The sequence below is a fragment of the Chroicocephalus ridibundus genome, unplaced genomic scaffold, assembly GCF_963924245.1.
Source record: "Chroicocephalus ridibundus unplaced genomic scaffold, bChrRid1.1 SCAFFOLD_92, whole genome shotgun sequence".
Classification (NCBI taxonomy): Eukaryota; Metazoa; Chordata; class Aves; order Charadriiformes; family Laridae; genus Chroicocephalus; species Chroicocephalus ridibundus.
In genome coordinates, this window is record NW_026961708.1 from 376,100 (window position 1) to 391,358 (window position 15,259).

General features: G+C 51.3%; 1 protein-coding gene and 1 pseudogene across 1 annotated transcript; one reads left to right on the top strand and one right to left on the bottom strand.

Annotated features, from left to right (window-relative positions):
* Positions 1-6,474: 6,474 nt before the first annotated feature.
* LOC134509573 (olfactory receptor 10AG1-like) lies at positions 6,475-7,481 on the bottom strand (annotated as a pseudogene).
* A 6,109-nt stretch (positions 7,482-13,590) lies between these two features.
* LOC134509574 (olfactory receptor 14A16-like) lies at positions 13,591-14,550 on the top strand. Its single transcript, XM_063322131.1, has one exon. It carries the CDS (start codon positions 13,591-13,593, stop codon positions 14,548-14,550), a length of 960 nt encoding a protein of 319 aa, XP_063178201.1.
* Positions 14,551-15,259: the final 709 nt, after the last annotated feature.

The following is a 15,259-nucleotide window of genomic DNA, read 5'->3' on the forward strand; positions in this document are numbered from 1 at the left end:
CATATTGGGCCTTCCGTTCCCTTCCTTGTAGGGAGTCACCTACAACAATGACCGGTCTTTTTTCCTTAACTGAAGATGTTTTGATGGGAGGTGTAGCCTGATTTAACTTTGGTGACACCTCTGTGGACACTGAATTATCCTCCTCGTCATGATTGAGTTCCCCTTGCAGAGCCTCATACTTATCTTTAAGGGTACCTGGGAAGGTGGGGGAGTTAGTGGGGAGACACGCCTGCTTTGCCGGGCAGAAACATGTTCCTACAGCCCCCTCTCCTCTAAGTTACCTTGTTCAGCTAGGCGGAGAGAGGACAGGGAATTGTCTGTCCACCATGTGGACTTGTGTACGTTCAGGTTCCTCAGGTGGCGGAATGCTCGGTGTTAATCTGCCTTTGACCCCGATCTGTGCGTTCTTGGCTCCAGACCTGGAATCCAGTTCCTGTCCGTCATTGAGTCCAGTCTGGGCCCTCCCCAGTGCCTGACAGTGACATCATCCTGGGAGCTTGATACAGTTTTCTATATATTGTATCTATTTCATTATTTCCTTTTTATTTTATTACGAGTATTTCATTAAAGTAGATTAGTTCCTTCTAAACTCATAAATCTCTTTCTTTCCTTCCTCTCCTCAGAGTGAGAGCTGGGGGAGAGCATCTGTCGTCCGTCATTGGCCAACTCGGCCTAAACCAGGACAATACGGAAACACACTTCAGTGCTGCATATGCATTTGGCCTAAAAACCCCCACTGGGCTAGTTTTTCAGAGACAGTTTCAGAGTGGCAAAGCAGATTCAGCACATAAATGCTTATTTTTGCTGGGGTAGAGTTGATTTTCTTCACAGTAGCTGGTATGGGGCTGTGTTTTGGATTTGTGCTGGAAACAGCGTTGATAAGACAGGGATGTTTCCATTATTGCTGAGCAGGGCTTACACAGCACCATAGCTTTTTCTGCTCCTCACACCACCCCACCAGCAAGTAGGCTGGGAGTGCACGAGAAGTTGGGAGGGGACACAGCTGGGACAGTGGACCCCGATCAAAGGGATATCCCGTACCACGTAGCATCATGCTCAACCATATAAATCTGGGGGAAGAAGAAGGAAGGGAGGGATGTTTGGAGTTACGGTGTTTTGTCTTCCCAAGTAACCATTACATGGTATGGAGCCCTGCCTTCCTGGAGGTGGCCGAACACCTGCCTGCCGATGGGAAGTACTGAATTAATTCCTTGTTTTGCTTCGCTTAAGTGTGCGGCTTTTGCTTTACCAATTAAATTGCTTGATCTCAGCCCCGGAGTTTGCTCACTTTTACCCTTCTGATTCTCTCTCCCATCCCACTGGCGGGAAGTGAGTGAGTGACTGTGTAGTGCTTAGTTGCCGGCTGGTGTTAAACCACAACAAACAGAAACTCCACCATTCTCTGGGACCCCGTTCCGGTGCTGGACTGTCCTCCTGGTGACCTTTTTATCTTTTATTTTTATGTCAGGTTAGTCAAGAATTACACAACTCAGAGCAAGACATCATAGCAGGGGGAGATGCTTTGAAGCCCTTCATATCTTTGAACACTTTTAAGGTGATTCCATGCAGGGATGCTGTAGAAGATAGCCCATGGGGTCTTGCAAGCGATTTCTCAAACGTGAGGCTGGTCGTCTCTTCACCACTTGTCTCACTTTCTGGGCATCAATGGCTACTGACCATGCTTTGACTATTTCCCTTTAACATTATTTGGTCAGACACAGCTTGAAGTAGCTGTTTGAATTAAACTACTCAGAGGCGCTGAAGATGCTTTCATAGAATCATAGAATCATAGGGTTGGAAGGGACCTCTGGAGATCAGCTAGTCCAACCCCCCTGCCAGAGCAGGGTCACCTAGAGCAGGTGGCACAGGAACACGTCCAGGTGGGTTTTGAATGTCTCCAGAGTTGGAGACTCCACCACCTCTCTGGGCAGCCTGTTCCAGTGCTCTGCCACCCTCAGGGTAAAGAAGTTCCTCCTCATGTTTAGGTGGAACTTCCTATGTTCAAGTTTGTGCCCATTGCCTCTTGTCCTGTCCCCGGGCACCACTGAAAAGAGCCTCGCCCCATCCTCCTGACACCCACCCTTTAAGTATTTATAAGTGTTGATAAGGTCACCCCTCAGACGTCTTTTTTCCAGACTGAAGAGACCCAAATCCCTCAGCCTTTCCTCATAAGAGAGGTGTTCCAGTCCCCTAATCATCTTTGTAGCTCTCTGCTGCACCCTTTACAGCAGTTCCCTGTCCCTCTTGAACCGGGGAGCCCAGAACTGGACACAGTACTCCAGGTGCGGCCTCACCAAGGCAGAGTAGAGGGGGAGGATGACCTCCCTTGACCTGCTGGCCACACTCTTCTTGATGCACCCCAGGATGCCATTGGCCTTCTTGGCCACAAGGGCACATTGCTGACTCATGGTCATCCTGTTGTCCACCAGGACTCCCAGGTCTCTTTCAGCTGAACTGCTCTCCAGCAGGTCAGCACCCAACCTTTACTGGTGCATGGGGTTGTTCCTCCCCAGGTGCAGCACCCTACACTTGCCCTTGTTGAACTTCATAAGGTTTCTCTCTGCCCAGATCTCCAACCTGTCCAGGTCTCTCTGGATGGCAGCACAGCCTTCCGGTGTGTCAGCCACCCCACCCAGCTTGGTGTCATCAGCAAACTTGCTGAGGGTGCACTCTATCCCCTCATCCAGGTCATTGATTGAACAGGACTGGACACAGTACTGACCCCTGGGGAACACCACTCGTCAGTGGTCTCCAACTAGACTCCGTGCCCCTAATCACAACCCTCTGAGCTCTATCTTTCAACCAGTTTTCTATCCACCCCACTGTCCATTCATCTAACCCACACTTCCTAAGCTTCCCTATGAGGATGCTGTGGGAGACCGTGTCAAACGCCTTGCTTAAGTCAAGGTAGACCACATCTACCGCCCTCCCCTCATCTATCCATCTAGTCATGCCATCGTAGAAGGCTATCAGATTAGTCAGACATGATTTCCCCGTGGTGAATCCATGCTGAGTACTTCTGATAGCTTTCCTTTCCTCCACGTGCCTTGAGATGACACCCAGAACGAGCTGTTCCATCATCTTTCCAGGGATGGAGGTGAGGCTGACCGGCCTGTAGTTCCCCGGCTCTTCCTTTTTGCCTTTCTTGAAGACTGGAGTGACATTGGCTTTCCTCCAGTCCCCAGGCACCTCGCCTGTTCTCCAGGACTTTTCAAAGATGATGGAGAGCGGCCCAGCAATGACTTCCGCCAGCTCCCTCAGCACTCTCGGGTGCATCCCATCAGGGCCCATGGACTTGTGAATATCTAGATGGTATAATTGGTCCCTCACTCGCTCCTCCTCAACCCAAGGGAAGTCTTCTTCTTTCCCTGTTACTTTATTCAATGCCTGGGACTCCTGAGGGCTGGGCCGAGCAGAAAAGACCGAAGCAAAGAAGGCATTCAGTAACTCTGCCTTCTCCACATCCTCCGTCACCATGACTCCTGCCTCATTCAGCAGTGGGCCTACAACTTCTCTGGTCTTCCTTTTGCTTCCAATATACTTGTAGAAGCTCTTTTTGTTGTGCTTGATGTCCCTAGCCAGGTCTAATTCCAAGGCGGCCTTGGCTTTCCTTGTTTCATCCCTGCACGCTCTGGTGGCATTCTTGTAATCCTCCCAAGGGGTCAGTCCCTTCTTCCACTTATTATAAACTTCCTTCTTCCACTTGAGCTTTTTCTGAAGCTCCCTGCTCAACCATGCAGGTCTCCTGCATCCCATGGCCGATTTCTTTCTCTTAGAGATGCACCGATCCTGAGCTTGGAGGAAGTGGTCTTTGAATATCAACCAGCTTTCTTGAGCCCCTTTGCCTTCCAGAGCCCTAGCCCACGGGATCTCTCCAAGCAGTTTCTTGAAGAGGTCAAAGTTAGCCCTCCTGAAATCCAAGGTTGTAATTTTACTTCTTCTTGTTGTTTTGTGGATAGTACCCATGATCCTGAACTCAATCATTTCATGATCACTACAACCTAGGGTGCCCCCAACCTTAATGTCCTCCACCAGTCCCTCTGTGTTTGTCAGTACCAGGTCTAGAAGTGCTCCTCTCCTTGTTGGCTCCTGTACCACCTGTGTCAAAAAGTTGTCATCAATGCACTGGAGGAGCCTCCTGGACTGTGCATGCCTGGCTGTGTGGTCTTCCCAGCAGATATCGGGGTGATTGAAGTCCCCCATGAGAACCAGGGCCTGCGCTTGCGAGGCTACCTTCAGTTGTCTGTAGAAAGCCTCATCAGTCTCCCCATCCTGATCAGGTGGCCTGTAATAAACACCCACAACAGTGTCCCTCATATTTGCCTGTCCCTTAATCCTCACCCATAAGCTCTCGACCCGCTCTTCATCCGCCCCTAGTGAGAGCTCGATGCATTCCAAATGCTCTCTCACATAGAGTGCAATTCCACCACCTCGCCTCGCTGGTCTGTCTTTCCTGAAAAGGACATAGCCATCCATGACAGCATTCCAGTCATGCGTGTTGTCCCACCACGTCTCAGTAATTGCAATGAGATCATGGCCCCGCAACCGCACACAGACCTCCAGCTCTTCCTGCTTATTCCCCATGCTGCGTGCATTGGTGTATAAGCATTTCAGAGAGGGAGTTGTGTGTGTGGTTTTGACCCTTGGGATGTGGTGTGCCTTCTGGCTTTCAGAAATACTGGCACACTGGCCCACGAGCGCTGAGCAACTACACCCTGGCACCTCACCAGCAAGCCCAGTACCATCCCCATCCCCCTTGAAATCTAGTTTAAAGCCCTCTCAATGAGCCCCGATAACTCTTGTCCTAGAACCCTTTTTCCCCTAGAGGTCAAGGTATTCCTGCCTGTTACCAGCAGGCCAGGCGTTTTGTAGATCAGGCCATGATCAAAGAACCCAAAGTCCTGCCAGCAGCACCAAGCTCGAAGACAGGCATCGATCTGCTGGCTCCTTCTATTTAGCCCCTCATCATTCCCCGCAACTGGGGGAATAGACGAGAACACAACTTGTGCTCCTGATCCCTTGACCAGGCGTCCCAGGGCCTTGAAATCTTTCTTCATTGCCCTTGGACTTCTTCTTGTTACCTCGTCGCTGCCTACCTGAAAGAGCAAAAGTGGATAGTAGTCTGAGGGCCGTACCAGGGAAGGAAGCATCCTCTTCACGTCCTTGACCCGGGCCCCAGGGAGGCAGCAGACCTCCCTATGTACCGGGTCCGGCCTGCATATTGGGCCTTCTGTTCCCTTCAGTAATGAGTCACCTATGACAAGGACCCATCTTTTCTTCTTTACCGCAGAGGTTTTGATGCAGGGGGAGGTCTGACTAGACCTTGCTGACGGCTCCAGGGTAGGAGAAATAGGAGAAATATTGTGCTCGTCATCATCCAGGTTCCTCTGTAGAGCACTGTACCTGTTAAGTAATGGCACCTGGGAAGATGGGGTAGTCATCGGGCAGTCTCGAGTGCAGCGCCTGTTGCGCCGCGCAGGAACTTCCTGCCATTGCCCCCTGTCCTCCAGGTTACCGCCTTCAGTTGAGGTGAGAGAGGATATGGAGCTCTCTGTTGCAGGGGTTCTATCTGCCTGCTGGGTTTCTGTCATGGGATGCAGGATTCTACTCCAGGAATCTATCTCTCTCTCGCATTCCCTGATGCTCCTCAACCTACTTACCTCCTCCCTGAGCTCCATGACTAATTGGAGAAGATCCTCTACCTGAGCACATCTCCTACAGGTATGCCCATCATTGCCATCCGACACTGGCGTAAGAGCAGGGCATACCCTACAGCCCGATGTCTGTGTGGTAGCGTGTTCCCACAAGAGCTCCGTCTAAGAGGCGGCATCAGACCTGGTGGTTGTGGAGCTCATGGACGCCACAGTCATCTTGCGAGTAGTTACCATCACTACCTAGCCGGGTTAGCAGTCTTTCAGCTCTATCCTGCACGAAGTGTTGTGCAGACCGCTGTGATTGGACTGGTGTGTCACACCCTGCTTGGCCGCCCCCTTCTCCAGCCCAGGAAGTACACTCGTTGTGGTGCACCTGGGTGATACCTCGGGTCACACCCAGGGAACACCCACTTGCAGCTCGTTTGCTCAGTCGCTGAGCTCCCAAAAGGTATCTTTTTTGAGGGGGGAGAGTGGTCCCACCCTCTGCTCGTTAACACCTGCTGCCGGGGGTGGTGGCTCTGCCCTCGCCTCCTCAGCTGTCCCCACCCCCCAGAAGGGCCGGGTACCAGCTCGGGCTGGCCCCTTTTCCTGGCTTTAAAAGCCTCAAAAACGAGCCCCTGGCTGTTTCTTTGCCGTGATTTCCTTCCCCAGCACAGACTTACCTGCACTGGAGCTGATCTCCTCGGCAAATAGAGTACAAAGATATCAAGGTGGGACGCGACATAGGAGGAATGCCTCAGGACACCTTTCCCCTTCTTGAGGAGGATGAAAGCCAGGCCGGACACATGGTTTTGTTTCAGCAGGTATGAGATGCCTTTCTTCAGGCAACCATGTACCCCAGTGGGACTTCTTTGGGACTATTTGAGAGGATTTTACGTACTCTGTAGTACCACTTTGTCCGTAGGAGTCTCTTCAAGGCAATTCTCACTTCCTTATTCCTCAGGCTATAGATGACAGGGTTAAACACTGGGGTAAAAATTGTGTAAAACAGGGCAAGGTATTTGTCGGTGTCTACGGAATCCCTTGACCGTTGCTTTAAGTAGATGACTGTGGCCGAGCCATAGAAGAGTGTCACCACCGCGAGGTGTGAGGAACAGGTGGAAAAGGCTTTGTGTCTGCCCAGAACTGAAGGTATTTTCAGAATTGCCCTGATAATTTTAATGTAAGAAATAACTATTAAGGAGAAGGGAAAGATTGCAAATACCAGGATGATGGTGTACAGTGTCACTTGGTTCCAGAATGAGTCTACACAGGCCAGCTCCAGCAGAGGGGGGACATCACAAAAAAAGCGATGAAGGTCATGGGATGCACAGGGGGCAAAGTGAACACCTGGTAGGTCTGTCCTACTTGCACTGGTACGACAGCCACCCATGACCCCACCACTGGTCTGATGCAGAGACCCCTCCTCATGATGAGGGGGTAGTGCAGGGGGTCACAGATGGCTATGTAGCGGTCATAGGCCATGACAGCCAGAAGAAGGCACTTGATGCTGCCCAGCAACACCAGGAAATACAGCTGGGCAGCACAGCCAAGGAAGGAGGTCCTGCCATCCTCCAGCAGGAAAACCACCAGCATTTTTGGCAGAGTGACTGATGTGTAGCAGATCTCCAGGAAGGACAAGTTCCTCAGGAAGAAATACATGGGGCTGTGGAGGCTTGAGTCCACCACTGTGATGAGTGCAATCAGGCTGTTCTCTGTGAGGACCATGAGGTAGATGACCAGGAATGCTGTGAAGCACAAGCCCTGCAGGCTGGAGTGGTCAGAAAATCCCAGAAGAATGAATCCAGATCCACCGGTGTGATTCTCCAGACCTTTTCTCTGGGGCATTTTTCCTGCACAGAGCAATTCAAACAACAGGCTCTCAGAGGATGCTGGTGGCCTGTCCACCATCACAGACACTTCAAGCCTAGAGAAAGACTACAAACATCAGCATACACGCCATTGCAGGATTAGGAGAGCTCGACCAAGATAGGCATGAATGTTTGGAAATCTAACGTGGGTCGCTTGCGGAGGGGAGGTTTGTAAAGAGAGAGAACAGAGTCCTTGAGCCTGAATAACTGGGGGTTTTATTGTCATATGGGTAAAAGAAACTTGACTTTCTCTTTTAGAGGTGATTTTATTAAATAGAGTACCTATTGAAAGATGAGAGAAAAGGAAGAAAAGAGACAAATACTAGTGCCTTTAAGGACAGCCTTACTTACGTTCCTTGTCCAGATCTCATCAGAGGTGCATTTAATGTAAGAACATTAAGAAGGAATAGGGTTAAAAGGGGGGAAGGATGAAAAAGGGGAAGACAAAGCAAGGCAAGGCTAGGCAAGGAGAGGCAAACAAACCAAAGCAAGGCAAGGTATGACTTGATGCTTAGACCTTAGTGAGAGAGATTAATCCCAGCTCTCCTCACATGGGAGAGCTCATCCCCTGACGCTGCATCCACACACAAAGATCTGGGAGACTATCTTAGATCTGAATCATCAGTTTTTGCCTAGTGAAGGGTGAATCCCATCAGAAGTAACACAGGCTTCTCTCTGCCAAAGAATCCAGTGACACTGATGCATCCATGGCACATTTAAACAAGACAGAGAAGCAGCAGGTTATGCTTAAATTACCAGTTTTCAGGGTGCTAAAAGACATTTTTGTGCAAGCAAGAAAACTGCTTTATGCAGGTTTCAATCATACGGAGAAGAAAGTGATTAAAAGCGTGTGATATCCCCATGACACCCAGTTTTCCCGCACAGGTCAGGCATCTATAACTTTTGAATAAGTCCCGAATCATTCAGCGTTCCCAAACCTGCTGCTCTGTCGCTTGGATTTCTGACAGCTTACAAATGCAGCCGAGGGCCCATTCGCTCTGATCCCAACCCTGCAAGCCCTCACAGAAGCAGAGCAGTGCTCTTGCTGCCTGGGGAGCTCAGCCTTCCCTTCACATTGCCCCCCTTCCCAGAGCAGAAGGGCTTCTTGCTGGGCACACCTGAAGGGTGTCAGCTACAATCAAGCAGCACCACAACAGCAGGTGGCTTCTTATGGAGAAGGGACTCAGCTGAGAGATGTTTAAGAATCTCAGTTTGAGGTGGGGTCAAGTGGTCATTGCATGAGGAATATGCCATCTGCAGCCTGGATATCTAGGTAACTCAGCTCTTGTCAGGGTCAATGGAGAAACAAGGAACACAGTATATGAGAACTGAAAAACAGTTCATCTGACCCAAGGGTCTGACTTGGGTGACACACAGTGGTGCCTCCAGATCATGAGGAAGCGAAAGGCGACTGCTCAGGCCTTGAGACAGCACTGACAAGGTGATACCAGCTTGTCTGTCCATCCCAGTTGTGCTCCCACTATGCTCAAGTTTGTTTCTTTTGTGACAAACTTACTATGGTAATCATTGCCTGATAGGATGATACAGATTTCATTACACACGTGCTGTTGGGTTAAGATAAGTGTTAGGTCAGGGTTAGTTAAGGTTCATGTTCAGGCTGAAATTAGAGCTAGAGTTCATGTGGTTTAGGGTTAGATTTCAAATAGGTTGGGGTTTGGTTAGGGTTAGGGTAAGGGTAAGGTTGGGGTGCGGGTTACAGTTAGAGTTGAGGGTTATGACCTGGGGTTGGGGTAGAGCTAGGGTCAGGCAGTGATTAGGGTTAGGATTAAGATAAGGTCAGGGTTATGTTCAGAGCAGGGTTAGGTTACGGTTCGGGCAGGGTGGGGTTAGGGTTAGACACCTGCTGGACAGTGTGCGTCTTGCTGTGCTCCTCTTCAAGTGCGTGCCACGGTCATTAAAATCCCCAATAAGACCTGGCAATTCTTTGGGTTTCTTGAATAAGCCTTTCTCCGCTTCCTTATCCTGATTGCAGGTGCCTTGTCTCCCACCAGGGTGGCACACTAAGAGGCCTCTCCTCTGATCCTCACCCACAAAGGACTCACCCAACCTCTTGCACATCCCATAGAGGAGCTCCATAAGAAAAGACAGCAGGAAAAGATGAAGAGTTCACCAATCCCAGTTTCAGCATTGAGACAGCCAAAACTCAGGGGAGGTCTTGTAGGAGCAACCTTCTGTAAATCCACCCCCATCATACTCGTCTCCCTCCCCTTTTATGTTTGCCGAATTAGCACGGCCCACCCCACTCGTTATGGGGCAGTTCCATCTCAGACGTCTCCCCCTCCCGGCTGATGTGTAGCATCATTTGGGTGGGGAGAGAACTATAGTCATACATGTTTAGCATGATCTCTATAATCTTCATTAGCATATGCAGGGGTGTGCGCTTTCATATGTATTTCATGGATAATGAAGCAAAGGTCACGTCTCAGACACAATGGCCTTGAGAACTGAGAACTAGCAAGCTCACCACACGAGTGGCAGAGCTACCTTGTCTTCGCAAGACGGTTCTCCCACACTTTCCGGTGCCAGAACTGTGAGCCTTATCAGTTCTTTGAAGGCCAGGCCTGCATTATTTATTTCCTTGCGAGTGTTGGAGGCCTTCCATTGAAGGCTTGGAGGGCCTTCTGCCCCTTGTCAGGGAATTTACAGTCCGTCTCTTACAACTAGCAGCCGGAGCTTTCCCAGCACTCCTCGCCATTTCTTCCACCAGTATCAAAACTCTGTGGTAGTACATGGGACTCCAGCTCCTCCGCTCTGTGCCCCAGGCTGAGGGTGTTGGTGCACTTTTGGTGCACTGCATCACTTCGGCTGGAGCACTGGGGCCACGCTCAGCCTTGTCACTAAGTACCAAGTCCCCAAGCCCCAGTATGTGCAATGCTTTGCTTGAGACCAGAGACATGCTGGAGTGGACGAAGGGCAGCAATGTGAAAGCACCAAAAGTGAAAATCCTGTTCACCCAGAGGCCAGAAAAGCAGGTCTGGGCTCTGTAGCCCTGCCAGGAAAAGGCTTTGCTGCTCCCAAAGGGCTGTGCTGGAGGGGAAGTTGATCTCCAGGAGGACAAGGTGCTGCTGAAAATCATAGAATCATAGAATTGTTGAGGTTGGAAGGGACCTTCAAGATCATCGAGTCCAACCTTTAGCCTACCCTGACAAGAGCCACTTCTAAACCGTCCTTGGGTGTGGAGATGCTGTGATCGAGGAGCACTGTGACAATCAGTCGCCTCTTCCTTGGTTATATCACCGAGGGGCTCAGCAAAGGATTGTTGGAAGAAGACCCAGCAGAGTCCGGGAGCAGCCAAATGAGTTGAGCCCTCAGTGTGATGGGCTTCTTGTTCATGACCTGCTCTGCATCAACTGGGTGGAGATGGGTCAGACTGGGCCTCACTGCAGTGGTGGGTTTCGGTTGCTGATGGACAGAAACCAAACCTGCCTGGGCTGCCACATAGGCTTGCCCAAAGGAACCAAATCTGTCTGCAATGCTCTCTGGGGTCTCTGTCATGCACCTGCTCTGATCAGGAACGGCTTTCCCGTAGGTGCTCTGCTGTCCCTGCCAGCAACCTGCAGTTGTTCTGGGGGGCGCTGGCATCTCAGGTGGCACAACAAGCCGTATATGGCCACTGAGGAGCTGTCCTGAATTAGGTTGAGCAACGGGGGAATGTCCATGAGACACCTGCCACTACAGTCAGCAGAGATCTAGGAAATACAGCTGGTGGAGAAGAGAAAGAGAGGGACTTAGCTGCATTTGGTCAGATGACCACCTCTGTAGGTGCTGTGGATGTAAGGAATATTGAAGGTTTTATCTGTCCAAAATGTAACATCTACTTTCATTTCCATCTACCAAAGAAATTCCTCACCAGGCTCCATGATGTTGCCCCCAGATGCTGCCTTGTGTCTCAGCATTGCTGCATTAGAGCTTGCAGTCACCTGCACACATCCTGGGCAAACTCTGGTGTCACCTCAAATGTCACCAGGTGTTCCCACCTGAACAACTCCCTCACTCTCCATTAATGAGCAAGGGAGTGGACACAAACAGCTCACTTGCAGGTGCTCATCTTGTGCACACCTGAACTGAGGCAAGAAGAATCCCACCTCCTGTGGGTTTGTAGCAGGCATGGGAGGGAGCTGAGTCCCCTTCTGGCCCCAGGGCTACAGAGCCGGGATGAGATGCCTTGAGATGCCTTGATTGACTCAGCTGAATTCCTTCCCTCAGCAGGAGGGACAAAGGCAATTACTCCCTATCCCTGTCTGGGTGTCCTGACAAACGATGGGATGAGAAAATATGATTCTTGAGACTCACTGTTTTCCTGATACATGAAATGACAGTGCAGGAAGGAAGAGCCTCTCCCCAGCTTAGTGATTGCTTCATCCTGTTTCCCAGCAGGTTCCCTGGAGCCCCAGGGACACCTGGAGGGAGCCCCGAGGGGGCAGAGAAAGGGCTGCCTTGGGCTGGTCCTCTGTGCCTGAGCTGGGCTGGGCTCCTGGCATGGAGGGAGCTCGTGGCAAGTGGGCAGCGCTGCAGAGAGACAGCTCTGCCCAGGAGCAGGGCTGCGGGCGCTGCCTGCGGGCACCAAAGGGGAGTGAGGCAGAGCGAGGTTAAAGGCAGTCAGCAGCGGGAGGGTGCTGAGAGTTCGCTGGCGGTGGATTCTTCCCAGCCCTTGACACGGTAAGTCTCAAGCTGCAGGGAAGTAAAGATGCAGTTCCTGGAGGGACCTCCTAGAGCTGGTTCCTCCCTCTTAGGATCTATCAGAGTAACTCTCACGGTTTCCATAGCATAGAGGAGGAGGACGTGCTCCTGAGCAGGGATTCTCTGCTGCACTGTCAGAGGGAGAGGGCATGACGGCTGCCTTTCTTCCAGGGACGTCTGCAGGGTGTAAAGCCGGCTGTGCAGCCAGGGGTGCCCAGGGCTGTCCTTCCGAGCTGGGTCCCTGCACCCAGGGGCTGCGTGCTGGGGCAGGGACATATCTCCTGCCAGGGTCAGCTCTCGTCCAGCGCAGGGACCTCTCCATGAAGATTCTGAAGGGAAAAGCTGCGGGTGGAAGGAGCAACTGCTGTCAGGGAAGGGTCCTACTGCATTCAAGAGGGTGCTGCATGGGTCAGGGCTGCCGACCGCTCCAGATCACCCCCAAAACACTGGCAGAGGCAGCATTTATAGAGGAAGCCCAGGGCAGGTCTACCTTAAAGATGAAGACCTTTCCATTGTCTGTGCTACAGCATTCTCTGAAGGGAAAAGGGAAAGCAGCTGTCTAGTTTTAATAAATCACTAAACTCTTACACTAAAGGATCAGCAGATCTGCCAGAAACCGCACAAAGTGCCTTCGCCCACCCCTCTCCCTACACACAGCACCAGCAGCACCTTTGCTTCCAGCATCGGGCTTTCTCTCCTCTCCTCCTTAGGAGCCACAAAGAGGGAGGTGCCCCTGGGCAGTGCCCAGCTGCCAGGAGGGGTCTGCAGGGCAGAGCTGAGCCCCCAGCGCGTGGGATGGGCTCTGGGAGCAGGGACAGGGAGGAGACCTGGGCACAGAGAAGCAGCTCCTGGCAGGGGCAGCTCCAGGCAGCAGAGAGCCACTCCACCCGGCTGCATCCCTCTCTGCTCCGCTGCACAGGGAAAGAGAAAGCAGATGGGAGAAACCGACTTTGAAACTGGACCCTTCCCCAAACAGTAACAATAGTCCATTTTCTTCTTCAAGGACATTGTCAGGGGGACCATTGTCCAATGGAGAGAGGTGTAAGCACAGGAGACCTGGGTGGTGCCCAGCAGGTCACTGGTGTGCAGAGCAGCTCTCCTGACTCTGCACTAGGGCACAGAGAGCACTTTTGTCCCTCGGGGCTCAGCAGTGTTCAGGCGAAAGGCAATGGGAAAGAGAAGGATTTCTGCCCCTGCAAGGAAAGTGCCCTCAGTAGCACAAAGCTGATCTCACAAAAAGGAGCCGAATTAAATTATACCAAAGGAAGAGAAGTCCCTTTGGGGAGATCTTTTCGGAAACAGAATGAGGTGGGGTCAAAGAAGTCTGCCTTAACTTGCCAAGCTCTTTCCCTCTTTCAACAGTCCCCCATGCCCAGAGTGAACAAATGTCCAACAGCAGCTCCATCACCCAGTTCCTCCTCCTGCCATTGGCAGACACACGGGAGCTGCAGCTCTTGCACTTCGGGCTCTTCCTGGGCATCTACGTGGCTGCCCTCCTGGCCAACGGCCTCATCATCAGCGCTATAGCCTGTGACCACCACCTCCACACGCCCATGTACTTCTTCCTCCTCAACCTCGCCCTCCTTGACCTGGGCTCCATCTCCAACACTGTCCCCAAAGCCATGGCCAATTCCTTCTGGGACACCAGGGCCATCTCCTATGCAGAATGTGCTGCACAGGTCTTTTTCTTATTTTTCTGTGCTGCAACAGAGGTTTATCTTCTCACTGTCATGTCCTATGACCGCTACGTTGCCATCTGCAAACCCCTGCACTACGGGACCCTCCTGGGCAGCAGAGCTTGTGTCCACATGGCAGCAGCTGCCTGGGGCAGTGGGCTTCTCTATGCTCTCCTGCACACGGCCAATACATTTTCCCTACCCCTCTGCCAGGGCAATGCTGTGGGCCAGTTCTTCTGTGAAATCCCCCAGATCCTCAAGCTCTCCTGCTCAGATGCCTACCTCAGGGAACTTGGGCTTCTTATATTAAGTGCTTTGTTAGTTTTTGGATGTTTTGTTTTTATTGTCCTGTCCTACGTGCAGATCTTCAGGGTCGTGCTGAGGATCCCCTCTGAGCAGGGACGGCACAAAGCCTTTTCCACGTGCCTCCCTCACCTGGCCGTGGTCTCCCTCTTTATCAGTACTGGCGTATTTTCTCACCTGAAGCCCCCCTCCATCTCCTCCCCATCGCTGGATCTGGTGATGGCAGTGCTGTACTCAGTGGTACCTCCAGCAGTGAACCCCCTCATCTACAGCATGAGGAACCAGGAGCTCAAGGAGTCCATTAGGAAAGTCATTTCTTGGATGTTTGTCAATGTTGATAAATTTTCCATCACTGTCCACAAATGACATCTACAGTATCCCAATGCAGGCCTGTACTCTGTTTATTGTTTTTTCTTCTTTTTTTTTGTGGTTTTTTTTTTTATTTGCTAGCATTTCCTGTAGTGTTGTTTATGGTTATTACATTCCTAAATAATTGTTTGTATTTAGCTCATTCTCCTGAGACATGAGCCCATCTCCCTCTGTCACCTGAAACCTGTATAAATGTTTTTCTAGCGCAATTTGAAAGCTGACTCTTTTGTAGCCTCTCTCTAATACAGTGACATCTTCCCTGTGCAGTTCCTCAAGTTTTGGCTGTTCTCCCAAAGCTGATGTCAACAACAGGCCCCAATATTTCACCCCCAAAGGGCCCGAGTAAAAAGCTCTTTGTCACAGTGGAAGCTGTTAGAGAATAAGGGTTGGACTTAGGACTCATCTGTTGTTGTCTCTTGACGGTGGAGATGGTGAATGGTCACTGAGATACTGTCATAGTGCACTGTCACAGCGTGTGACAGGGCAGAGGACATACTCCAGGAGAAGGATCTGGAGCTGCCTGGAGAGCCTGCGAGATAGGCACGGACTGTGTGCACCTTGGGTGGTCAGTGACTGGAGCCTCACAAGGTGAGCGATTGCCCAAAGTGGAGGCACCCAAAGGGAAAGCACTAAATCCAGGTACCTGCAAGGAAAGAAGATGGACACAGCCAACCCGACACAAACCAACTCCAAAAGGCACCAGCAC

Coding starts and splice junctions, on each gene's coding strand:
- LOC134509574 (XM_063322131.1), top strand. CDS start 13,591: ATGTCCAACAGCAGCTCCATCACCCAGTTCCTCCTCCTGCCATTGGCA.